Source organism: Sarcophilus harrisii, chromosome 6 (assembly GCF_902635505.1).
Source record: "Sarcophilus harrisii chromosome 6, mSarHar1.11, whole genome shotgun sequence".
In the NCBI taxonomy this organism is placed as follows: domain Eukaryota; kingdom Metazoa; phylum Chordata; class Mammalia; order Dasyuromorphia; family Dasyuridae; genus Sarcophilus; species Sarcophilus harrisii.
The window spans coordinates 69,543,508-69,571,147 of NC_045431.1; the positions used below are offsets into that span (position 1 = coordinate 69,543,508).

General features: G+C 34.8%; 1 protein-coding gene across 4 annotated transcripts in view; it reads right to left on the reverse strand.

Moving 5' to 3' along the window:
• Window positions 1-1,139: 1,139 nt before the first annotated feature.
• ANAPC10 (anaphase promoting complex subunit 10) overlaps window positions 1,140-27,640 on the reverse strand; it is a 93,947-nt gene continuing 67,446 nt past the window's right edge. For 3 of the 4 annotated variants that reach the window (XM_012552191.2, XM_023505959.2, XM_031942790.1), the window contains exon 6: window positions 1,140-1,558. In XM_012552191.2, the coding sequence (XP_012407645.1) occupies window positions 1,328-1,558 (231 nt within the window). In that variant the 3' untranslated portion in view covers window positions 1,140-1,327. The remainder of the gene's footprint in view (window positions 1,559-27,640) is intronic. The other variant, XM_003773167.4, reaches the window with a different exon arrangement.

Below are 27,640 nucleotides of genomic sequence, written 5' to 3' on the forward strand. Positions count from 1 at the left end.
TGGCTTCCCACTCCTTAGGAAAAAAGATTTCTTCTACCATACCACTTTGTGTATGAAGCTTCCTACTGAACCCTGTTTTCCCCTGAAATAAAGGCATTACCGCCACCCTCAAATTAAAAAAAAAGAGGAGAGAGAGACACAGAGACAAAGAGAAGAGACAGAAAGACAAGAGAGTGCGAGATCACAAAATTCACTTTACCACATTTTAAGATAATAATTAGACTGAACATGACCCCTGAACACAAGCTAAGAGAATACCACCTATAGATAGTCCAGTTTTCCCACCACCATTTCAGTACTTAAAGCTTAAGAGTTGCTGTAGAAGGAAATAATTGCTTCATCATCTCCTAATGTCCTAGTCCCTAACTATCACCTTCATATCTGTGGACTTACCTTTGTATCAAGTGCCAAAGAAGCAGGTAGTAGTAAAGTAAGTTAAGTTTTATTTTTCTTTTTAAATTTATATTTCTACTTTATTATATTATAGAGGACCATTCTAGGAAGTAAAGGAATATGTTTTGCATACTCTTTGTAATGCCAGTCACATGTGTAAACTTTCATTATAAACCAGGCTATAGTTACAGGACCATATGGAATACAAATTTAATAAGAGGACCATATGGAATAGTTTCATAAATGTTCACTTCCTTTTGCTAAATTATTACTACAGTTCCAATTATGTAGAAGGGTGAAACCCACTTAAACCAGTTAAAATAATAACCTTTTCCACAAAAGTAAAACATGCTTTTTACCACAATGGAGTCCCTTTTAAAAACTTATAACAGCTAAAAGATCGATCTTATTAAAAGAATAAACTTCCTTTGGGCAGGGAAAAAAAAAAGGTAATAGCTATGACCTATTAAAGACCATACCTATTAACAGAACACATTTTTGGATTTTATCCCAAACTTGTAGTAAAGTCAATGAAATACCCTTATGTATGAAGTAATCACCTGGTAAGTTAGTTTAAAAAACAAACAAAAATTCCCTCAAAGCTTTTTCTTCAATTACATTTCTAATAGAAGGCAAATGTGGCTTTTTGTACATATTTTTAAAAATATAAAATGTTTCAAAAGTAAAGTTTATAGAAATGCAAAATGAAGTTATTTGACATGAAAAAAGGAAGCCCAACCCAAAATGTATTTAAATTATTTATTAAAATGAAACAACAACAAAAAGCATTTTAGATATATAAGATTATACAATATAATTTACCATTTTTATTCTCTACCCTTTCCCCTACTGGAAGATACCTTAAACAGTATCAATAGAAAGGAATAATAAAGACTTCACATTATTAGCTTCCCATTTCATTTTTTTAAAAATTTCACCTTATTGAACGATACATCATGAAATCAATAGTTGTACATCTAGGAAATTTACCAATGGAGCTCTCTTCCACAGGAGTGTATACTTTAATCTGTCGCATGTGAGTATCTCTTCCATTCTGGTGATTGGCTAGAACAGCAATCTGTATCATGAATGTGCGAATTGGCTTCTTATGAGAATCAGTTAAAGGAACATGAATCCAACCACTAGGTTCCACTAATTCAAGTTGCTGCCAAGAAAAAACAAGAAAAAATCATTGATAATACATTCTTTTTTTTTTTTACATTCTTTAAATAAATATGAACATTTTACATAAAGGCATTCTAAAATTCACCAGTGTAAAATGACATTTTTTGTAACTGAAAAAATCAAATTATTCATTATAAATAAAAGATAAAAACAAAATGTATACTCAATAATCTCATAAAGACATTTTTCCTCAACATTAATATTGTCAGGAAAAAAAAAAAAGAACAAAAATCCTCAAACCTGCAATGTCTTTAGTTTGACTTCTGAGGGATTGGAAAAGGTTATGTCATTTGACAAGATTTCTTACATTCCCATGTCATTTCATCCATCTATAAACAGACTAAATGGAAAATAATATAGCAAAACCCTGATAGTAAGGGAAAAGGGATAACAATCACTGTATGTTTTTCAAAGTGTATTCAGAAAGATGCACTTCAAATTACTTTATAAATTCTCACATTTATAGAATACTTTTCTTACCAATTATTTGTACATTTATTATCCCATTCTCTATTATCATACACAACAATTCTTTCAGCTAGGTAAAGCATACATATCATTCCCATTTTACAGATGAAAAATGAAGGCAAAAAGAGACGAAATGATTGGTCTAATATAGGCCAATCATGCTTGAACCAGAAAGCCCTGTCTTCTGACTTTGAATTCAGTCTTTTTCTACTATACTATACAATATACATATATGAACAACAGGTATTGACTATAAAGAACCCCCAAATCTGTGGAAGAGTGACTTTATTCAGTTCACTAAATCTTTATTAGGATACTTAATAAAAGGTGTTTTTTTTTAATTGTTTTTGAACAGTAGATCATTAATTCAAAATGAGGTCATACATTTTTCCTGGTTCTTTGGTAGAACTATATTTATTCATCAACTAAATCCTCCCAGTATGTAATTAGTCCCTAGGAGTAAATAACTCTTGAAAGAAGTATTAATCCTGCCAGATCATTAATATTATCATTTGGCAAATTACAGTAACTATGCATTCAGTAGTACTCTTGAGGCCTAAAACCCTGCATTGCTGCCAAAATATCTAGCTTCCTACAAAGAGCTAACAGTATGACGGATTTTTTACATAGGACCTTTTAATTCTAGCCCTGACCTAACTTTATAACCTTACTGCAATATCCCTGCCTCCACAGTCAAGCTTGTTGATGCTCTTCATACAGAGGATTGCGCCTCTCACCTTTATGTCTCTGCATTGGTAAGAAAGACTCAGTCATCTTCATTTGTCAGAATCTTTCCTTTCCTTTAAGGCTCAACTCTAGGCCACCATGGATACAAAGCTTCTCCTTGATTTGTCCAGCTATTAGTGTCTTCTCCTCCCAAGTCATTTTATCTGTTTTGTAAATGTCTGTATGTACCTGCCTCTTTTGATAGATTTTAAGTTTCTTTAAGGCACATATTATTTTCACTTTTGTCTTTGTATCTCTTGTCTAGCACAGTGCTTAGCACAGATAGGTGTTTAATAAATGCCTATTGATTGATTGTGCTTCCTAAAATTCAAGAGTAAATGAACACTTTACTGGGGGGGAGGGAGGGGAGAGAAGAGGGGGAAACACCACCATCACCACTGTATAAGATATCTTTAGACCCAAAAGAAGAATAGTTCCTATGAATCGATGGCCTAATAGCACTAACATATGAGTCTTGTTATAAAAGCATGTTATAAAAGTAACAGATTTTAATGGGGAAAGGAACAACAACAGTTATTTGACATCTGAGAGAAATGCCACAGCAATACAATTCTCATTCTCATCTTACATGAGCTGGAAAATTCCTTGAAGCCAGATATAAATCTGCTAATCAAGCACACAGAGCACAGGATCATCTTGCCCATCAGTACAGGGCTATCTGGGGGTGCATTTAACTCGGTTCATTCCCCTCTGAGGGTGAGAGATATACATCTGTGCCAACTGATGAGGTACTTTATAGTGTTGGGATAGCATTACTAAATCTACCCTCAAATTAATTACCTGAATAAGAACTCTGAAATACAAACAAACATTAAGACCCAAGAAAAACCATAAATGTAGCTTTATTTGAACAATTCAAAGCATACTATTTTTATTTATTTTTGGGGTTTTTTTGCTTTCTTTCTCATCCCTTTTGCTCTGCTTTTTCTTTCACAATATGACCAATATGGAAATATCTTTCTTTATTCCTTTCTTACTTCCTCCCTCTCCAAGACAGAAAGCAATCTGACCTATGTTATACATGTACAATCATTTTAAATATATTTCCATGTTAGTCATATTGTGAAAAAGAAAAACAAAAGGGAAAAATCATGAGACAAAAAAGGAAAATATATATATATGAAAAAGAAAAAAGGTAAAAAAACAGTTGCCTTTGATCTACATTCAGTCTCCACAGTTTTCTTTCATTGCAGACAACATTTTCAAAGTCTACTGGAATTGTTTTGGATCATATTGAGAGAAGAGCTAAGTCTATCATAGCTGATCATTATATAATTTTCCTGTTACAGTGTACAATGTTCTCCTGTTTCTGCTCATTTCACTCAGCATCAGTTCACATATAATTTTGTTTTGTTTTTTATTTTTATTTGGAGAAATATATTAGAGGTATATGCTCATCAGCTGTCAAAGAGGATCAAAATACATAAAACACATAAAATTTTCTATTATAGAGAAGCACTTAATCTGAGCCAAGCACTGTGCTAAGCACTGGAATTCAAATACAAGCAAGACAGACTCTGTTCTCTTTGAGTTTACATTCTGATGGGAGAGGCTTATATATGAAACATAAGTATATACACATGCACACATTCACATATAAATAAGAAATTAATCCAAGATAGGTAAGGAGAAGAGGGGTCAATATCGTAGCAGCTGGGGAGACTTGGAAAGGTTCACTGGGCTGAGTTACAAATGAAACTAAAATTCCAAGAAGTAGAAGTGAGGAGAAAATGCTTTCCAAGTATGGGGGGCCAGTGCACACAGAGACACAGAAACATAAAAGATGACACATTTGATGTGTAAATATGGACTGCTGATTGAACAAAGACTGAAGGGAGAAGAAAAGCGTAAGAAATTGGAAAGGGAGAACGGAGTGAGATTAGAAAGCTCTTTCAATGTCAAGAAGGCTTTAGATTAAAGTCCTCTACTAAAAAGCCACTGGAATTTGTTGATTAAAGGGTTGACATGGTCAGATTTGAACATTAGGGAAATTTTCATAGCAGCTATGTTTGGGATATACTGGAATGAGGAGAAACCTAAGTCAAGGAGGCAAAACTGGAGACTTAGTACACTAGAACAGGTAAAAAGGGATGAGATCTTAACTAGGACTCTGGCACTGTGAGAAAAGGAGGGGACCCATGAAGTCATGTTGTGACTAGAAAACTACAGATAAAGTATATGCCCATCCTTTGTGGAACACCTGAACAAACTGAACTACGAAAATGTAATGGAAGGCCATCTTGCTCTAAAAGCCAAGGAATATGATGAATACAAAAAACAAGAAAAAAATTTATTTGAACTGACAGAAAGTAAAGCAAGCCCAAATAGAAAAATAACATATAGAATGGTTTTAAAAACGTGAGGGGAGAGAATAGCAAAATAATATAAACTGAATATCAAGAAATAACAATCGTTAAGTTTGACCTCAAAGTAAAGACATGAGAGTGTCTTCCTCCATTCTCCACTTGTCTGCAGATATGGGGAAATAAACCTGCATAAAATGTAAGAAAGTTTAAGTGCTCTTTAGTTTTGCTGATTTTTTTTTTCTTTTTTTATATTCGGTCAAAGGTATGGCTATTTGGAATAGAAGAGGAGAGGATATACTGAGAAATCTTAGTTATATATAAATAAATATGTCACTAAACTTAAAAAAGGCATATCAATGTTGCAGCTATGCCAAGGATGGATTAAGGATAGGCCTGGATATATTATTTCCCCCACCCCCTCCACTTTAACATCTTCCTAGGGTTGGTGAAGTATTTAGATTTTAAAAATGTAGGCTTTGCAAAAATATTACAAATATATCATTTTTAAAAATTCTGATTTCTGGGGCAGCTAAGTGGCACAATGGATAGAGCACCAGTCCTGAAATCAGGAGGATCTGAGTTCAAATCTGGCCTCAGATACTTAAAACTTCCTGGCTGTGTGACCCTGGGCAAGTCACTTAGGCCCAACTGTCTCAGCAAAATGATAATAATAATAATAATAATAATAATAATAATTCTGATTTCCAAAAAAGGCTAAACAAAATATTTTAAAACATTGCTCATACCCTAACAAATTGAACTTTAAAAATAAGCTAGATCAATCTAATTTGCTTTATGAGACTGGCAAAAACAGTGAATAAACAACATAAAGTGAAGGTATAATACTTGAATCCATACAATTTAACAAGATTACTATTTTTACTAAATGAAATTTCATTTGACAACCAACAATTTATCAAAGAACAGTAAAAAACTAAAAATGACTTTCTGTTTATCAAATTAGTAACTAAAATTTTCCTTTTATGCATTTCTGAAAATGACAGTAACAAGTGACAATAAGAACAGTGAACTCTGATATAGTTTCAATTTCCAAGTATATATAAAACTTTTATTCGTACTTTTAAAATCTATGCCTTTTCATTTGTTCACAATACTGCAAAGGAACTGTTTTAGTTAATAGTCTGCAATTTAGAAGTTTGTTTGCTCTATTTTCAGGAAATTACCAAATAGTCAAACAGTATTAGAACATTCCAAATTTCAAAAAGTTACACTCTTCTATGCAAGGCATTCATGTATTTCTTCAAGATAATGAAACAAATCCTTTCTAGTAATTAGGCTCCACTGAGTTTAATATATCACCTGATTTGGCTTTAGGCATCATAGAGGTTTGGTATCTATACATTCATTTCTCCAAAGAAGGAATCTAAAAAAATGGAAGCATTTATTTTCTGATTCCGTGCCCACTGCTGTTTTTGGGTCCCCATTTCTAGAAAACAGAAATGATGAGCAAGAATCTAAGTCTATATGTAGAAACAGCTCTATCCATGACCTACTTGCCATTTAAGGTTTGATGTGGCTTTTTTGAAATTTTTTTAAAAGTGGAAGAAGAATCCCTTTCAAGTGTAACCCTATACAACATCAGTAAGTAAATGCACAGGTTGATTCCAAGATTCCTATTGTACTCGGAAGTATGCACATGTATCCAGGGCAGGCTTACCTACAGCCTCTGGTAGGGAAAAGCCCCTGCCTGCTATCGTTCTTTCCAAGTGCCTACAAATTCTGTCATTCCTCTGTAGTGCTTCGGGTTCTGTGAGCTTCACAAAAAGCAGAGGGTAACAGCATGATGAGGCAAGATCCCAAAGAGGTCAGCTTGGCCACACATTTTTTACCCAAAGGCAAGAGCAGAGCTCACAACTGCCACATCTTTAAACCTCCTGGTGACACCATTTAACTGTCATGCTGTTCTTTGGAAAGTATACGATCAGCAGGGTAAAAATAAACAGTCACTCAGACTTTAAAATTTTTGTTATTGCTCTCAATTAACAAAAAAAGTTTTTTCTCTTTTCTCCCACTCTTTGCCTGGGGTGGGGAGGGGAAAGAAGGGAAGAGGATAGAGAGGCACAAAATAAATATGTAATCAAAATAAATTCTCCCAATGGCCATGTATAGAAATGTCTCATGCTGCACCTTAAGTCCATCACTTCTGTCAAGTTTACTTAACACTTTTCCCCTAAACTTTTTTTCCCCCAAGGCAATTAGGGTTAGTTAAGTGACTTGCCCAGGATCACAAAGCTAGGAAGTGTTAAATATCTGAGACCAGATTCCCCCTGTACTTGAAAAATAAAACAAACTGATAAACTGTTTTTAACATAGGAGACAAACAGAAAACAAAAACTGTTCTCCCTGAAAAAGTGAAGCAAAACAACACAAAGCAACAACTGCAGTTGAATGTTCAGAGGACCAACAATATATCTGTATTTCAGTTTTTGTGGATGGATATGACAGCTATATGTTTTTATTCTCAATAAGGCTGCTGATACTTAACATTGGTAGGAAAATATTATAAAAGATACCTTCAGAAAAAAGAAAGTTTTTATGAGACCACAGACTATTCTTCAGATAAACACTGTAGAAATTGCTCCAAGTTTGTTATGATTGTTTGGCTGATATTTACCTAAGTATGAAAATAAACTCTGGGTTGTTTAAAAAAAAATTTTTTTTCAGGAAAAAAGAAAGATATCATAAATGAGATGACATCATGGGAGAAAACTGTCATTCACTTAACAATAATTTATCAAGTATCTATGTACAAAGCATCATGGTAAGAAAATTCCTTATTAAAAAAAAAAAGAAAACTTATTACATACCATATGTGTGTATACATATAGGCATACATATAAACATACATACTATTATTACTAATTATATATTAATTTTTTTTTTTGCTGAGGCAATTGGGGTTAAATAACTTGCCCAGGGTCACACAGCTAGGAAGTGTTAAGTGTCTGAGACCACATTTGAACTCAGGTCCTCCTGACTTCAGGACTGGTGCTCTACCCACTGTGCTATCTAGCTGCTCCTCTATTACTTTTTAAGCCAGTTTAGGTATTTGGATTTAGGTATTTGGATTCTTCAGGATTTCTACATGACACTGGATGATTTCAAACCACACCCTTTATTTAATCATTATATAAAATTGTTTCCTTAAGATAAAGAAATTAGTGCTATTTGTTCAACTGAAATAAAATGAAATGGCTATTAAGGTGTAAGCACAGTGAAGAGAAAACTCAGCCTCACAGAACACAGGCTCAAGTCTCACCTGATGCTACCTCTGACTCACTTAGGTTTTCTTATCTGTAAAATGAAGGATTTGACTGCAATAGTCTCTGAAGTTGGTATCAGTTTTAGAGCTATGATTTCATGATATATTTTACCTGTATAACTGTAGGCAGATTATTTACAGTTTAAAGGTCCCCAGGAATAGCAGAGTTCCTTTGGGAGAGAGAATTTCCCAGGGGGCAATTATTTAAAGAAAATCTTCCTGCAATTTCTTATAGGAATTGTCAGGTCTTGTAGTGCTATTTTAACTTCCTCCTCTTCTAAAAGAAATCTGTGTGAATGTTCTATAGACCTTTTTTTCTTTTTTGGTGAGGCAATTGGTATTAAATAACTTGTCCAAGGTCACACCTCTAGAAAGTGTTAAGTGTCTGAGGCCTGATTTGACCTCAACCCCCAGCACCAACCCCCTTTCCATTATAAGAACTCTAATGGCTCTGAAGTACAGTGAGGACCAAATATAAATCCTTATTTAGTGTTTAAAGGCCTTCACAACTTGGCTTCTCCTAACTCTCCAGCCTTCTTACATTTCATCTCCAAATATTCTATAGTCCAGCTAACCTGGCCGTCTATCTTCCTCTCTGGCGTCTGCATCTTTGTACTGGCTATCCTCCCACGCTTGGATTGCTTTCCCCCTTTTCCTTTGTCTCTTACTTTTCCAGGCTTTCTTCATGGTACCACAAATCCCACTATACATGTTAAATCCCAATACATGTTAAATCCAATATATATGTACATATTTATACAGTTATCTTGTTGTACAAGAAAAATCAGATCAAGAAAGAAGAAAAAGAAAAACTGAGAAAAAACAAAATGCAAGCAAACAACAAGAGAGAGTGCTGTGTTGTGGTTCACACTCAGTTCCCACAGTCCTCTCTCTGGGTTTAGATGGCTCTCTTCATCTTCATATTCACTGAACAACTAGAACTGGTTTGAATCATCTCATTGCTGAGGATGGCCATGTCCATCAGAATATACTCTTGTTCTTTTTTTTTTTTTTTTTTTTTTATTGTACAATTAGCTTGTGAAGGAAATCAAAAATGCAGATGAGCATAAATATAGGGATTGGGAATTCAATGTAATGGTTTTTAGTCATCTCCCAGAGTTCTTTCTCTGGGTGTAGCTGGTTCAGTTCATTACTGCTCCATTGGAAATGATTTGGTTGATCTCATTGCTGAGGATGGCCGGGTCCATCAGAACTGGTCATCACATAGTATTGTTGTTAAAGTATATAATGATCTCCTGGTCCTGCTCATTTCACTCAGCATCAGTTCGTGTAAGTCTCTCCAGGCCTTTCTGAAATCATCCTGTTGGTCATTTCTTACAGAACAGTAATATTTCATAATATTCATATACCACATGAATATAGTCTTGTTGCTGTATACAATGATCTCTTGGTTCTGCTCATTTCACTCAGCATCAGTTCATGTAAGTCTTTCCAGACCTTTTCGAAATCATCCTGCTGGTCATTTCTTACAGAACAATACTGTTCCATAATTATTCATATACCACAATTTATTCAGCCATTCTCCAATTGAGGGGCATCCACTCAATTTCCAGTTTCTGGCCATTACAAAAGGGCTGCCACAAATATTTTTGTACATACGGGTTCCTTTCCCTCCTTTAAGATCTCTTTGGGATATAAGCCCTGTAGTAACACTGCTGAGTCAAAGGGTATGAACAGTGTGATAACTTTTTGAGCATAGTTCCAAACAGCTCTCCAGAATGGTTGGATGCATTCACAACTCCACCAAAAAGGTGTCCCAGTTTTCCTGCATCCCCTCCAATATTCATCATTACCTTTTCTTGTCACCTTAGTCAATCTGATAGGTGTGTAGTGGTATCTCAGAGTTGTCTTAATTTGCATTTCTCTAATCAATAGTGATTTGGAACACCTTTTCATGTGGCTACAAATAGTTTCAATTTCTTCATCTGAAAACTGTTCATATCCTTTGACCATTTATCAGTTGGAGAATGGCTTGAACTATTATAAATTTGAATCAATTCTCTCTATATTTTAGAAATGTGGGCTTTATCAGATCCTTTAGATGTAAAAATGTTTTCACAAATCCCACTTTCACAAGAGGCTCTTCTCAGCTCCCCCCAGCTGCTCTCTGAAATTACCTTTCATTACTTTTAAACAGATCACAAGTCTTAATTTTAAAAAACTAACAAAGATTAAGTTTTGAAGTTTTGAAAAACTTTCAAAACAAGAATATGAATGTTTAACAATTTAAAATTTTAAATATTAATGCTTATAATTAAAATTCAATATAACCACTATCTTTCTATATGTCATTCTAGGTGATTTTCGAACTTGGTAAACACTTTCATCAGGGGCTGCTTAGTGACTGTAAAGACTGAATTTGTTATCCTAGCCTTAGCATCATCCAAAAATTGAAATTTCAGTGTGAGTCCTTGTTGCACACACAATGATGAATAGGCCGTGTGCCTCATCTTATTAAAATTAAGAATCCATTTTTCAAAATCCATAAAAGTAAAGGAATATAAAAAAAACTTAAAACACTTAAACTTTCAAATGATGTTTATGTATTTGTAGCCTTTATGCTTGTAGAATTAAAAAGCTTAAAATGACATGACTTTTAGCATACCCTGTACACACATATATCATATGTTCATAACTACATATTTATATTTCATTGTTCCCATTAAAATGAGAGATCCTTTGTATCTATCAATTAATCAGCAAGTCAATAAAAATGTATTAAACACCTACTATATGCCAGGTACTGTACTACAGGATGATGATACAAAGAAAGGCAAAAGACAGACCCCCTGACTTCAATAAGGCATAATGTAGCAAGTATGATAAGATGCAAATTAACTATGTATATATAGAGAGCACATACAGCATCAACAATCAATAAAGGGAAGGTATTAGAATTAAGAGGGATTGGGAAAAGTTTCCCATAGAAGATGAGATTTTAGTTTGGATCTTAACAAAGTCAGGGAAGCCAGCCAGGAGGTGTAGCAGAAAAGGGAGATGATACATGGGTGATAGTCAGTGGAAATGCCTGGAGTTGGGCATATTATGTGCTTTGCACATACTAATAGTTAATCAATTTGTCCAATATTTATTTATCACAGTATTGCAGACAAGGTCCATATGGAAGTAGTCCATGTAGTCTTTTATTTTAATTCTTGGATCTGAGGGCCTTAGTTTTTATCTAGAAGATAACCAGGAGCAGTTATTATTTCAGGAATGCACTTGTGACTTCATCAGTAAATGAGTCCTAAATTGAGGAGCACAAAAGCTGATCAATATCTTGCCTTGCTACTTAGTCTTAGAAAGTATTATTACTATAGTTTTTATTATTATTGCTGGTCAAAGAAAATGTTATCACATTTTCAATGGAATTCAGGTAAGAAATGACCCTGGGGCTGTTATTCATAAAATAACTGCTTTTTGAAATGAATAAAAGTACTGGGTTACAAGTTCATTTTTTGCAGACTCTCTGATGACATGTTTAATATATTTTAGGAGTAAATGAATGATAGGTACTTCATTCTATTCCCACAAGATTTTGATTTCTTTTGCAAAATCTCTAAAATTTGAAACTTTTCATTCCATGTCTCTTGGAGATTATAAGCATTTAATATGGTGTCATGTATTTAAAACATTCTTATGGATCACTGCTATGTCCAAGGGTCTTGTCTATGACAATGATATGGTTACAGTAGAGTTTTTAGCTGAATTCCCAAGCGTGTCTTGAGTTCTATATTTGGAGTTTGGCAATATGTTATCTGTTAATTCAAGAAAGAGAACTACCAATATATTATTTTATCCAACAGGTTTTGTCTTGCTTAGTATTCAATAGGTGCTAAATTTTTATAGCTTTCAATGTGTGCTGCAAAGTTTATATCTTTTTTTTTTTCATAATCTTACTGAATACCAGGTTCTTTGAGGATAATACTTCTATAATTTCTGGAAGCTATTACTTGGTTGTAAACAATTCTTATAAATTCCTCTATTTCCATAAACAAAATTCCCATATTTTAGCCATTTGTCCACCACTTTTTTGGTCAACATTATTAAGTTCCTGATGGTCATATTGCTTGCTATATTTTATCTTTTTTTTTAATTATCTCAATTCCTCAGATGTTAATAGAAAATACAGGCAACAAAAACAGCCAATAGAAAAGATAATTTTCTGTTTCTGGCAGCCCTTTTTGTAGTAGCAAGAAACTGCAAACTGAGTGGATGCCTGTCAACTGGATAATGACTGAATACCTTATGGTATATGAATATTATGGAATATTATTGTTGTATCAGAAAAGAACAGCAGGATGATTTCAGAGAGGCCTGGAGGGACTTACATAAACTGATGCTCAGGGAAATGAGTAGAATCAGGAGATCATTGTACATGACAATAACAAGACTATATGATGATCAATTCTGATACATGTGGCTCTTTTTAACAATAAGACGATTCAGACCAGTTCCAATGATTTTGTGATGAAGAGAGCCGTCTATATCCAGAGAGAGAACTGTGGGAACTGAGAATAATCACAACATAGTAGTTTCACTCTTTTTGCTATTGTTTGCTTGTATTTTGTTTTCTTTCTCATCTTTTCTTTCTGATTTGTTTTTCTTGTACAGCAAGGTAATTGTATAAATATGTATGCATATATTGGATTTAACATATTTTTTTTACCATTTTAAACAAATATTGGATTAGTTGCTATCTAGGGAAAGAGGTGAGGAGAAAGGGAGGAAAAATTGGAACACAAGGTTTTGCAAGAGTTAATGTTGAAAAATTATCCATGCATATCTTTTAAAAATTAAAAAGCTTTAATAAAAAACAAATTAAAAAATAAATTTCTTAAATATTCAAGATCTTAAAATGTTCTATTTTTCATTTCTTACATTTCTGTTATCTTCATAAATATTTTCCATACGAAAATATTGAAAAAGTAGGGGAAATTATTACAATACATTTGGACCAAAGGGGGCAGCATTAGAAAATTAATAATAGAATGGATTACACGAAGAAAGCACCTGGTATAGGAAACTGATAAAAATTAAAGATATGGAATGACCAGGAAGCTGTAGATAGCCACTTAGTAGCTTGGATAAAAGCAAAAGAGTGAAAACAATAAGATATATATGTACATATGTATAAATGTGTAGATGGGGTAGTCGAATGTCAAAGATTTCAAACTGATTAAGGCAGAGGAACCATTTTAGGAAAAAGAAATTAGTTCCAATAATTACTCTTTTCCTTTGCATTGACAGTATGTCTTCATAAAGTGAATTCTACAGCATTGGTTCTTGTATAAAAATCTCAGATAAGAGTTTTAACATGGCAAGATTTTACTTGGCATTTTCAAATTAGAATAAAGCAAACCATTTGTTCAGGCCATGGGATGAGTCCCAAAAAAGTTACAGTGAAGATAATTAAGCCAAAAGGCCAAAAAAGGGGCCGCTCAGCATTCTTCTCCTGGCTTAGTTGGTTAGTTAGCTTGGATTTGATTTTCAAAATTCAGTAGGGAGCAATAAGGACCATGTCAGAAACAAAAAATCAATGTGCTGTGGAGAAATACTGGAAGAATAAGGAAGAAACACACCCAAAGCCCTTTTCATTATCACTGGAATTACAGTAAAACCTTAGTAGTTCCCAAAAGAAAAACAAAAGGATAGTCTTAGAGAAAAATATAAATTTTATGCTCTTAAAAAATAAAGATCTATTCATTCAAAATACTACTATGTAGCAGAAAATTATATAAATATATAATAAGAAGTAAAATGAGATAGGTTAACAAAAAGTCTAATTCACAATAGATTTATAGTTTATCACAATAGATTAATAGCGTAATCAATATACACTCCGTAATGCTTTTTTATTAAATAAAAACCAAATCCTCAGTTTGTTAAACACAAATTATAATGAGACTAGATAATTTTAAAGATAAAATATATATTATAAGATTCTCTAGCCCAAGTTTTTATTTGTTTTGGGTTTTTTTTTTTTGTTTTGTTTTTTTTGCTGCTCAGGCAATTGGGGTTAAGTGACTTGCCCAGAGTCACACAGCCAGGAAGTGTCTGAGGTCGGATTTGAACGCAGGACCTCCTGACTTCAGGGCTGGTGCTCTATCCACTGCGCCATTTGGCTGCCCCTCTAGCCCACGTTCTTAAGATCCCATATTTAGAGCAGGCAGGGATCTGAGAAAGCTGTCAAACCCAAGTGCCTCATTTTATTGATAAAGAAAATAAGGCTGAGAGAGGTTAAGTGAATAGTGAGAATTAAACAGATGGGTTAAATGTCTGAAGTAGGACTTGAACTCGGGTCTTTTGACTCCTAGTTCAGTGATATTTGATTGTCTTTCTTTTTTTAGAGGAAAGACTAAATCCACTAAGTTCTCTAATTAGTTTACACTAACTAAGCAAGTTTATTTTCCTTGCTTACCTTAACTTTTTCCTTGCTAATTTCCCCTAACATTTCATTATTGATGATTACCACACTGATTCCTCCAAATTGCACAGCAACAATTGAAAGCATGTGTACAGATGTGTAGAAATGCTAGGTGTGGTTGATTTAGGCCTAGTGCCACTATTATTAGACCAAGTTGGCTGAATGTGGAAAAGGCTACGATTTTTTTGATATCGTTTTGTTTGTGAACTGCTTAGAAACATAAAAACTAATAGATATATTTCAATTATTAGTGAAAAATTATTAGTGAAAAATCAAGTCAATAAGTATTTACTAAGTGTCTATATGTGCCAATCATTCTACTAAAAAGCCCTGGAGAGATGAAAAAAGACAACAAAACCAATGCTTCCTCTCGCCAAGCACACATTACAAGTGATGGAGATAACATGCAAACAAAAAGGTAGAAAAATGATACAGATAGCAGGATACATCTTAGATGGAAGGTATTCACATTAGAGAGACAATCAGAAAAAAGAATTATAAACCTTTTGAAAACTGAAAATAAAGCTCCTTAGTTTTAATCAGGTACAAATTTAGATTTTCACATTCTAGTTTACTTTAAATGAACTGTAACCAGAATATAATTCCCTTTGTTTTCAGAGCAATGACAACCTATTATCACTGGTTGGATAACGTGAAATAGTACTCAGGAAGCCAAAGATGAAAGGCATAAAGATATCTTTACACCAGCTATTCCAGAGGCTGACTTTCCTGAAAATTCAGTTCCGGTATCACAATCTATATGAAGCCTTTCCTGGGTCCTCTCAGCTGATGATGCTTCCCTCACCATACACTTATCTTTTATATTTTTTGGTTTATGCAAATACATGTATATGTTGTCTCACTCAATATAACATAAGGTCCTTCCTTGAGGACTGGGACTATTTCATCTCAGTCTTTGTACTTCCAGAGCCTTGCACAGTACTTCAATTAGAGTAGTTTCTTAATAAATGCTTGTTGATAAGTTGATTTTTAAAAAAAAATAAATTCAAATTAATTCTCTGTGTTTTTTTAAAAGAATACTTTGGTAATCTTTTTTCTGTCATTGCCAACTTTGAAAGTGTTGTGAAACCCATGTGTCCCTTTTCAAAATAATGTTTTTAAATACATTAAGTAAAATACACAGGGTAACAAAGGAAACTATTAATATTACACATTATCAAAATATTAAAAAGTTCTAAGTCAAAGACCCCCTGAAATCTAGCCATGGAATCTTAAAACATCACTGGAAGAGAGGGAAGATAAATGCTTGGAAACTAGCTGGAAAAAGGAATAAAGTATAGGCAGAATAATATGGTCTAAAAATTTATAGAAAGATCTGGTCTAAGAAGAACGATAAAGTTTTGAGAGCAAAATTCTGACAAATAAAGAATCCAATAACATCCAACTAATTTAGATTTTAAAGACATGCATAAAAGATAAACGCTAAGGACAGGTAATTGAGCAAACATAAAAGATTAGCATCCAAATTCCTATAAACTAATTGAGTTGCAAGATGAAAGAGAGAGCATTATACTTAACCTCCCTCTCTCAGAACAAGATATATCTAATCATAAAATTAACAAGGAAGAAGTTAGAGAAGTGAAAAGAATTTTAGAAAAGTTAAGTATAATGGATCTCTGGAGAAAACTGAATGGGGATAGAAAGGAATATACCTTTTTCTCAATGGTAGTAGCACCTACACAAAAATTGACCATATATTAGAGCATGAAAACCTCACATTCAAATGCAGAAAAGCAGAAATATTAAATGCATCCTTTTCAGCTGATGATGTAATTAAAAATTATGTGTAATAAAGGCCATGGAAAAATAGAACAAAAATTAACTGGAAGCTAAATAATCTAATCCTGAAGAATGGGTAGGTCAAAGAACAAATCACAGAAGGAGTCAATAATGTCATCCAAAAGAATGAAAATAATGAGACAACATATCAAAAGTTATGGGATGCGACCAAAGCCATTCTCAGGATAAATTTTATATTCTCTAGATGCTTATATGAATAAAATAGAAAAAGAAAAGATCAATGTGCTGGACATACAACAAAGCTAGAAAAGGAACAAATTAAAAAACTCAATTAAATACCAAATTAGAAATTCTGAAACTCAACGAAGAGATTAATAAAATGGAAAGTAAGAAACTACTTAACTAATAAATAATATTAAAAATTAGTTTTATGAAAAAAATCCAAACAAATACACTGCTGATTGATTTGATTAGGAAAAAAAAAAAAAGAAGAAAACCAAATTACCAGTATCAAAAATGAAAAGGGTAAATTTACTATCAGGGAAAAAGAAATTAAAGCAATAATTGGGAGTTATTTTACCCAATTGTGTGCCAATAAATCTGATAATCTAAGTGAAATACTTACAAATATATACATTGTCCAGATTAACAGAAGAGGAAATAAAATATTAAAAAGTGTCATTTTAGAAAAAGAAATTGAACAAGCTATCAATGAGTTACTAAGAAAAAAATTTCAAGGTCAAATGGATTTACCAGTGAATTCTATCAAACATTTAAAGAACAATTAATTCCAATGCTATATAAACTATTTGGAAATATAAGTGAAGGAGTCCTACCAAATCCTTTTATGACATAGATATAGTGCTGACAGCTAAACCAAAAAGGGCCAAAACAGAGAAAGAAAATTACAGACCAATTTCCCTAATGAATATTGATGTAAAAAATTTAAATAAACCATTAGCAAAGAGATTACAGCAAAACCAGGATAATATACTATGATCAAGTTGGATTTACATTAGGATTGCAGGGCTGGCTCAATATCAGGAAACTATCGGCATAAATGACCATATTACTAACAAAGCTAAAAGAAATCATATGATGATCTTAACAGATGCAAATTTTTTTTTTTTCAAAATACAACACCCATTTCAAATAAAAACACTAGAGAACATAGGAACAATGAGAGTTTTCCTTAAAATTATAAGTAGCATCTATCTAAAACTATCAGCAAGCATTATATGTAATGGGGACAAGTTACAACTATTCCCAGTAAGAAGAGGGATGAAACAAGGATGCCCATGATCACTATTGTTCAATATTGTGTAGAAATGTTAGTTTTAGCAATAAGAGAGAGAGAAAAAAAAAGAAATTGAAAAAATTAGAATAGGTAACGAGGAACAAATTATCCCTCTTTTCAGATGATATATTGGTATATTTAGAGAATCCTAGAGAATCGACTAAAAACTACTAGAAACAACTAACAACTTCATCAAAGTTGTAGGATAAAAAACAAACCCTCAGGATTTCTACATATACCAACAAAGCTCAGAAAGAAGAGATAAAACAAAATTCCATTTAAAATAACTATAGACAACATAAAATATTTGGGAGTCTACCTGCCAAGACAAAGCCAGGAATTATATGAACACAATTACAAAACACATTTCATAAAATTAGATTGAAAAATATCAATTGCTCTGGATAGGCCAACCTAATATAAGAAAAATGGCAATTCTACCTAAATTAGTTTGCTTATTCAGTGCCATACCAATGAAACTGCCCAAAAAATTACTTTATAGACCTAGTAAAAAATAACAAAATTCATCTGGAAGGACAAAAAGTAAAGAATGTCAAGAGAATAAATAAATGGAAAAAAAAAAAAAAGGCAAAGGAAGGTGACCTAGCCATACCATAATTAAAACTATATTATAAAATAGCAGTCATCAAAACCATTTTGTACTGTCTAAAAAAAAGGAGTAGCAGATCAGTGGGATAGGTTAGGTTATGCAAGGCACAATAGTCAATGACTACAGTAATCTAGTATTTGACAAACCCAAAGACTCCAGTTTCTGAGATAAGAACTCACTATCTGACAAAAATTGCTGCAAAAAATTAGAAAACATTAAGACAGAAACTAGGCACTAATCAGTATCTTACACCCTATGCAAAGATAAGATTGAAATGCGTTCATGATTTAAATAAAAAGGATGATACTATAAGATAACTTAATAGAGCAAAGGATAGTTTCCCTGTCAGATCTGTGTAGAAGGGGAATTTATGACCAAACAAAAGATAGAAAACATTATGAAATGCAAAATGGATAATTCTGATTATATTACAATAAAAAGGTTATGCACAAACAAATCCAATGCAGCCAAGATTAGAAGGGAACCAGAAATCTGGTAAACAATTTTTATATCCAGCATTCCTAATAAAGGCCTCATTTCTAAATATAGAGAACTAAAATTTATAAGATTACAAGTTATCCTGCAATCAATAAATGGTCAAAGAATACGAATCATAATTTTCAGATAAAGAAATTAAAGACATTTCTTTGGAAAAAAAATGCTCTGAATCACTATTAATTAGAGAAATGCAAATTAATACACCTCTGAGGTACTACTTTATCCCTCTCAGATGGTCTAACGGGGTCCTCAAAGTATGGCCTGCAGGCCAGATGCAGCAGCTGAGGGAGGATGTTTATCCATGAGCAGCTGGACTAAGTACAAAAAGGATTCATGAAGATGCTTCAGTAGAGTTTTAAAAGAAAGAACAGTGGTTTTGCACACATATACTGTATCTTGGATATACTATGACATATTTAACATGTATAAGACTGTTTGCCATCTGGGGGAGGGGGTGGAGAGAGGTGTTAGAATCCTTACAAAGTGTTAAGTCATTAGAGTTGATAGAAACAATGTTTAAGTTTACACCTTTAAGAGTTTACACATCAGAGGTTACACATTAGAGCTCACACATTGGAGTTCACAAGTACCGGAGAGTCACAAAGTTAACTTTGTAACTTTGTGTATTCACACCTCCCATAATCCTACTCTTGGAGGAGGAGTCAACCTTTGAGTTTATACCTTTAAAAAGAGCATAAAAGGAGCTGAGTTAATGAAGTGGGTTCAGTTCAGGAGATTGACAAACTAGAGACTACAGTCGGGCAGAATGAAGGATTTGGAGGAGGAGAAGCAAGATCCAGAGAGAGCTGGAAGCTGAAGTTGGCAGACAAGCTGCAAGAGCTCTTGGAACCAAGGAGGGAGATAGGCCTCTAAGAAAGTTTACCGGGCTATTTTGGAAGAGACAATAAAAGAAGCTTTAATCCCTAGCTGCATTTGAGGTGATTATTACTCCAAACCGAAACTAAGGCTGCCTGCAGAAAACCTCCCCAAGAAACCTGCTCCCACAGAGAACCATCATGTTTTAGAAAAAGAAGAAAACACCACAAGGAGGGCAGGGAAAAGTCAGAACAGAAGTGAGTACAAGGGATAATGTAAAAAATTACCAGGCATGGGTTCTGTCAATAAAAAGTTATAATTATGGGAGGAAGGGAGGAAGGGAAGAAGGGAAGAAAGGAGGAAGGAGGGAGGGAGGAAAAGGGAGGGAGGGAGGAAAGGAGGAGGGAGGGAGGGAAGAAAGGAGAAAGGAGGGAGGGAGGAAAAGGGAGGGAGGGAGGGAGGGAGGGAGGAAGGGAGGAAGAAAGGGAGGGAGGGAGGGAGAAAGGAAGGGAGGAAGAAAGGAAGGGAGGGAGGGAGGGAGGAAGGGAGGGAGGAAGGGAGGAAGAAAGGGAGGGAGGGAAGAAGGGAGGAAGAAAGGGAGGGAGGGAGGAAGGAAGGAAGGAAGGAAGGAAGGAAGGGAGGGAGGGAGGGAGGAAGGAAAGACAGATCCTAAGGAGCAGAGGAGTGAGTTGAGTAGAATTCTATGCATGAATGGTAGCTATGTAAAGACCTGAGTAAAGAAGATGTAGCATCATGTAGGAAGAATATTAGGAGGACCAGACTAACTGAACTACAAAGAGCAAGAAGGGAAGTAATGAAAATTAAAGTTAGAAAGTTAGCTGGACCTAAGTTGTGAAACTTATGTTTGATCCTAAAGCCAGAAGGATTTATTCAATAGGGAAATCATATTACATCAATTGATGACAGAAAACACATCAATGTTACCTATCTCCTGAAAAATGATTTATTCATAGTAGAGATTGAGACATTACTTTGGAGCTCAGTCAATGTAGGAATTTGTTTTATAATAGGGCTTTTGTTTTTCTTTCTTCCTTCATGATGGAAAAGAGGGAGATAAGTAGGAGTGATGAAATTGGATTCAGGGAATCAAAATGATGAGATTACGGTTCCTGGTGGTCAGGGAGTTAAATGATAAGATTAATGGCACGTTCGGGTTCAGGGAACCAAATGAAGAGATTTGCCTTCCCTAAACCCTTTTGAGATTCAGCACATGGGTAGGGAGTTGTGGGAACCCCCTTTCAGGGGGCACAGAGGTCCTTCGTAAAGGAATTTACAAATCCAAAAAGCTAGACTAATAAAAAGAGATTTATTATTGTCACTGGGAAGTCAACCTTTGCTATGCATGAATAGAAAAGCTGAATTCCTTAGTGGCAAAGTCTGACAGGGAAGTAAAGTTTCTAGTAGAGAAATCCTGACAGAGAGGTATAAAGTCTCATTAGGGAAACAGATGAGGATAAAGAGAGGGTAACGCTGAAAGAGAATATCATTCCAGTGGGCAGAGATTGCTGCTATTTCAGGGATGGAATATTAGGTCCTCTGCAAGGACTGAGTTTAAAATTGGCTTTTTTTTTCTACAAGCTGGGGGCAGTTCTTGATGGGGCTGGATACAGTTTGAGCTGAAGTGAATAGAAAATCTTAGAAGTGAATGGGTGTCTCTTCAATTCTATAGGGTTGGAATTCTCCAGCTCCGAACTCAACTAGCCCCACCTAGGTAACAGAATGAAGCTGTTTGTCTTGTTTCCCTTGGGTAGGGTCTTTACAGAGGCAGGATTTAAGGAGGCTTTCTCCTTGAAAGAGTTTTCAGAGAGTTTTGGGGTCCCCTCGTCAGAAGGAACAGAAGGAGGATCATCATTAAAAATATATATTTTAATAAATAAAGAAAAAGAAAATACACAGATAGACAAAAAGTCATGATGACAGAGTAGTCAGAAGCAGTATAGTCCAACTCTCCCCACAATAACATCTTCAATAACATTTAAGAACATCAAATCCAGCAGTGTTTGGGAAACTGAAGATGAATCTACCATTGATCTGCTTTATAGCCCAAGATACAAATTCAAACTACAAACAAGTGAATAGAGCAAGATCTATGAAATAGGGACAGGACAGGATCACAGACTTGGTTCCCTAGAATTGCAAGCTAGGCCTGGTGCAGCCAGCAGATCCCAGATCTACACTTCATAGCTCTCAGGCCAGTAATGCTGAGTTGTTGGACTGCCCAACATAAAACTCTGAAAGATTAACTAATGATAACTATAATGACTAGCAGGGAATTAAATTAAATGAAAACTAGGTTTTAGGTTGACAGAAAAAAAAGGACATTATAATAGGACAAAAAGCAAGTTCAACTGAAGTAGAAGAATTGGTCAGAAAGAATTTCAGACTGCCAGATCAGAAGAGTCTCAATAAGTCCTAGTGATGACAAGATTCAGGTAAAGCTCCATTAACGAGGAATAGCTTAAGTGGAGTAGAGGTCAGAGGTGTAGAGTATGAGTTAGCTTCCTGGAGGGCCTCAGGGTCAGCCAGAGTCAGGATAAATTAAAGTCCTTGGTCTTTACGGGGAGAAGTGAAGGAGGCAGGCAAGCTGTCACATGGCTTGCCAAAGATGTATCCTGGATTCTGGAGTCCAGAGTCATCAGCGTCTCTCCTCCTAGTCCTGCCACCAAGTGCCTCTGGCTCCTCTCCCTCTCTGCCCTCCAATCCTTGCCTATGATTATCTTGACACCAAACATCGAGCCAGCACCAATAGTGAAAAGAGCCATTTATCCAAATATATGCTAATAGAGTCATTGTCTCACATGGAATAGGTAATTAGTCTTAAGCCCTCGGTTGTGTGATTCAAGCACACCTTTTTGGAGTTTCAGTCCTCTACAAGGGGAGTTCAAATCAAACAATTATATGGTCAGAGTATATAATAGTCATGATGTAAATAATGATGGTGGGTGATAGAACAAGTTTTAAGTCAAGGGTTGACATTACTGAAGCAGAAAGATGACACTGGAGATGACCAAATGATAACAGAGCTAAGAAGATGGCAAGTAGTACAGAATAAAGAATATTTCTCTTTGAAAGTATATGCAAAGGGAAAAGTTTGTTTCTGTTCAGTTGTTTTTAGTCATGTCTGTTTCTTCATGATCCTATTTGGGGTTTTCTTGGCAGAGATATTGGAGCAGTTTGCCTTTTCTTCTCCAGCTCATTTTACAGATGAGAAAACTGAAGCAAAGAGAGTTGAGTGACTTGTCCAGGATCAAACAGCTAATAAGTACATGAGGCTCCAAGCCCAGCAGTATGGTGTCACCTCGCTGCTCAAAGGGAAAAAAGAATTTTGTTTATACAGAGAGTATCTGATTTGTAACAGTGGAGCATTCAGCAAGGTCTTTACATAATGCAAATTTGTGTGGAAACACAGGGAAAGGAAGGAGATGAGGAGGAAGGAAGGGGAGGAGCACAACTATGGAAGAAGGAGACTGGTTCAAGGTTCAAAAACAAAATGGGGACTAAGGACAGAGAAGCAGGAGAAGGAATACACAAAGGAAAGGGCTAGACAGATGGGGGTCAGCTGTGTGGGGGCTTGGCCAGAAAGGGGAGGATGCAAACACATGGGGGCCATATATAGCCACAGACAAGAAAGGAAAGATGATAAGCCAGGGTCAGACATGCTACAGACAGACTCTCTCGGAGTGCAGGAGATCCCAAGCCAGAAAGAAAGGACACTCATTCTTTCACTCCGAGTAAAAGAGATGAGAGGCCATGGCTCCAAACCACCAGGGGTAGGAATGGAGACAGAGAGCACAATATGGTTCAGTAAAATTAACATAGGCATTGTTTGGAAAGAGAATTTCTTCTAAAATTCTTTATGAAAAGTCAAATTTGCGTAATGCAAATTTACTAAAAAAAAGTGAAAACTATCTGTAAGAGGAGGTCAAACATTTGAATAGAAGGTACAATAGATTCTGTGCAATGGAATGGAAGCTCTAAAGGACAAAGAAAAGCCTGAGCCCATCTTTTTATTCTATAGCACCTATTATGCATTGATAATTTTTTTAAAAATCTAATTTTGTGGTAAAATCAGTCTATATCTGTTTATAATTGTATAGCTCAGATATGAAAAAGAGGAATACAAAACAGGGATAAGACAGGGGACTGCTTATAAGAATTCTTTAGGCAAGTAGAAATGTTTGTCTCCACAAATATTTAGAACTAGTCTGCAAAGGTGTGACAAAATGAAACATTTCCTTATGTTAATTAAAAATACATTCCTCCCACCCCCAAAATCTCACTACCTACCTTGACCATGTTCTCATTTGGTCAATTTCATTATATTTACTTTTTAAGTGCTTTTTAGTGGCCTACCAGAAAGGGCAGGGATTCTCCCTACTGGCAGGAGCTGCCATGCAAAGAACCACAGAATTACCACCACTATTAACACAGACCATACTATGGCAGTTGTAAACAGGAGCAAGAGTCTTCTAACTCACAATTCCCTCTCTGATTTCTGTTACTATGATGGTGCCCCTTACAATAGTTTCACTAGTCAACTCTGAAATTGCCAACTGATCCTCTATCCAAAAAATCTGGATATTTTTGTGGCTATCATTATTACTCTGTTATTTATTTAAGAATCAGAAAAACCTAATTTTAATGCAGTATCAAGAAAACTCATCTTCCCGAGTCCAAATCTGGACTCTCTGTGACTCTGGGCAAGTCACTTAATCTTGTTTGTCTCAGTTTTCTGTAAAATAAGCTGAAAAGAGAAATGGCAAACCACTCCAGTATATCTATCAAGAAAACCCTAAATGAGGTCATATGAATTGGACAATGACTGGAAATGCCTGAACAACAAGTTATTAAACAATAAATCCTTCCAAGAATATTGTTAAAAGAGTAAAATCCAGCATAAATAAATTTCATTTTCAAAGTATATAAGTTATCAGTTTACAAAGGAAGATGCGTGTAAAATGAAAAATTACAAAATGAAAAAATGTCTTGTTTTCTTTCTTGTAGCTATACAAACATCACTCCATAATAAAGGAGAGAAAAGGCAACTGCTCAATCATAGCTCTGAGAAAGGTGATTGATTCTCCCTAGCTTACCGCCCAAATTTGACCTCTCCATGAAAACTTCACATCTGAATCCTGCTAAGATTCTGAATAATGTGAATACTGAAACTGTCAACACATGAAGTAGGAGATTCTGGGCTTTAGCCACCGCTTTACTTAGGAAGGAAGAGAACCAGTTAATAGCAATGATATACCAGTTCCAGAGGAAAAAAAAAAAAAAAAAACCTTATGCTGATCCAAGAGAAACTTCAGAAGTTCCAAGTGAGTCAAAAGGAGGAACACCGCAAGAGTAGCTTAACAAGAAACACAGAAGCTTACTCAGTCAAAGAACCCACTGTGAAAAGCAAGCTCTTGCTCTAGTGAATATACGACCACCTAAGAAGGTGACTTTGTGGTTATCATCAGTCACCCTGCCGTAGATGGTCAAGAATTCACTTTGGACCTGTAGGTCAGAGAAGGTTTCTGTTGAGAAACAGCTACAGCAGGAGTTCCTGGAGAGCCTTAAGGAATGCAGCCAGATTCCATAGTTTAACTAATCTTTAGATGTAACTGGAAAAGACAGCACAATAATAAGGAAAAATGAGAAAGGAAATGCAATATCATAAACCAGACTCAATGAAGTCAAAAGAAGTATCGATTTCAAAGAACAGTTTAGGAGACAAAAGAATGAAGAAATCACAAGAGATAAAATTTCCTAATGATAAGGTATGCTTGATCCGAACTTCATTTAAAGAGAAATCAAGTCTATGAAAAAAAGCTATTATTTAAGCAGTTAACATTTAAGAGGTTAGTAAATGGTAAAGGAAGCATAGAATACAAGGTTATAAAAACATCATAACAATATGAGAAAAATCATTGTACATGAAACAAATTTATCTTATTTATATTTTTGTTTTTTAAAATGGGTACTATAGAGTCAGTGCAGAAAAGTATGGTCAGCAAAAATCATTGCGAAATAATTTTCTACAAACCTCTGCAAGCCAAAAACCTCAGGAAAAGGAATTACTTACTGGACACTGCACAACTAAAAAGCTGAGTTCACAAGGTAAGAAGACAGAATCACCACACAAGGTTAAAAACCCATGAAATAATACTGGAGAACTTAAGAGTTCCAAATCAGCACTCCCCACTCTGCAAGTCACTTTATACTAAGCACAAATAACATCAGCGATCTCACATACCCATATTGCATGATCTGCCTCTTTTAGGCTTTTGCTCAGTCTGTCCATGGCAGTAACTGAGCTCAAACCCTGTTTCCAATACCCCATAAAAGACAGAAGACAGGAATTCTGCCCAGCCAGAAGAAAGAAAGGGAAGGAACCTGGAGGAGGAAGATGGGGCACTGAAAATTCATGGAGCACAGTCAGACAGAAGTGAAAAAGCTTGTTAAACTGACAGAAAGGGACCTCGAAATCCAACGGGTATGAACCCTTAAGAATTGATTCTGAGCAAGAACCTGAGCTGAGCTGTCCCATTCCCCCAAATCAAAGAAGATCAGGATGCCCAGCTGTGCATAAAGGAAGAAGGAAGGAAACAAAAAATAAGTAATTGGGAATATAAGGAAAGGCTAAAACACATAAAATTCAAGGGAAGAAAAAGCCCAAATAAAAATCTAGCTGAAAAAAAGGTAAGACAGGAGAAAGTTACAAAAAGACCAAAGGAAAAGTGAATAAAAAAAAACTCAGAGAGATCAGAGCATAATGAAAAAGTGAAGGAAAACGAATCTTAATTCCCTGACCAAAAAGAGAATTCTGTGAAATTGAAACATTAATAAAATCCAGAATAGTTTAAAGGAGAAATAAACTGTTAAAAGATATAGGGGATGAAATTGGGTAAAATAAAATCAGTTGTTTTCTGTACATAATATTAAAAGACAAGATCAAGAACTTAGAAAATATGATATCCTCTTCACAAAAATAGTCTGTTTAAGAAAAAATGGCAAATATGGAACCCAAAAACACAGAAGAAAATTTGGTAGAAGAAAAGCAAATGGCAACAATGTGAAAACTTATGAATTCTATATAAACATGTGCAAAGAAAATTTACAAACCATAGGTCTGCCAAAGTAATGTAGTAAACAAAACAAAACAAAAACCCCTGAATATCATATTACAGGTCTGGACAAGAGGCTATCCAGAACTTTTGAATATAAAGAAAGTATCAACCAATAGGATTCACAAGTTATCACTTGGAAAAAAATCCAAAACTGAAACTACAAAAACAGTAATTTTCACAGTCTGAATAACCAGTAAATTTTGTAAGTGTTCAAGTAAAAAGTCCTCCAAATGTGAAGGACTTCATTCAAATAATCCAAAATTACTCCATCATAAGACAACAGAGAAAAAAGAGAATATTTTAAAAATCAAAGTAGCTCAAACTGTAACCTAAAATATCGTATCCTGCAAAAGTAGACCTAATCATCAATGGAAAAAGATTAACCTTGAAGGGGCAGTTAGTTGGTGTAGTGATTAGAGTACCAGTCCAGACCTGAATTCAAATCTAGCCTCAGATACTCAACACTTCCTGGCTGTGTGACTCTGGGCAAGTCACTTAACTCCAAATGACTCAGCAAAAGAGAGAGAGAGAGAAAGAGAGACAGAGAGAGACAGAGACAGAGAGAGAGAGAGAGATTAACCTTAAAAGACATTTGAGATATTTCAGGATTGTGAGGGAGCACAAAATGCCAAAATGCCTTGGCAAAAGCCAAGGAAGACAAGTACAATTAACAAGAAAATACAATCAAAAAA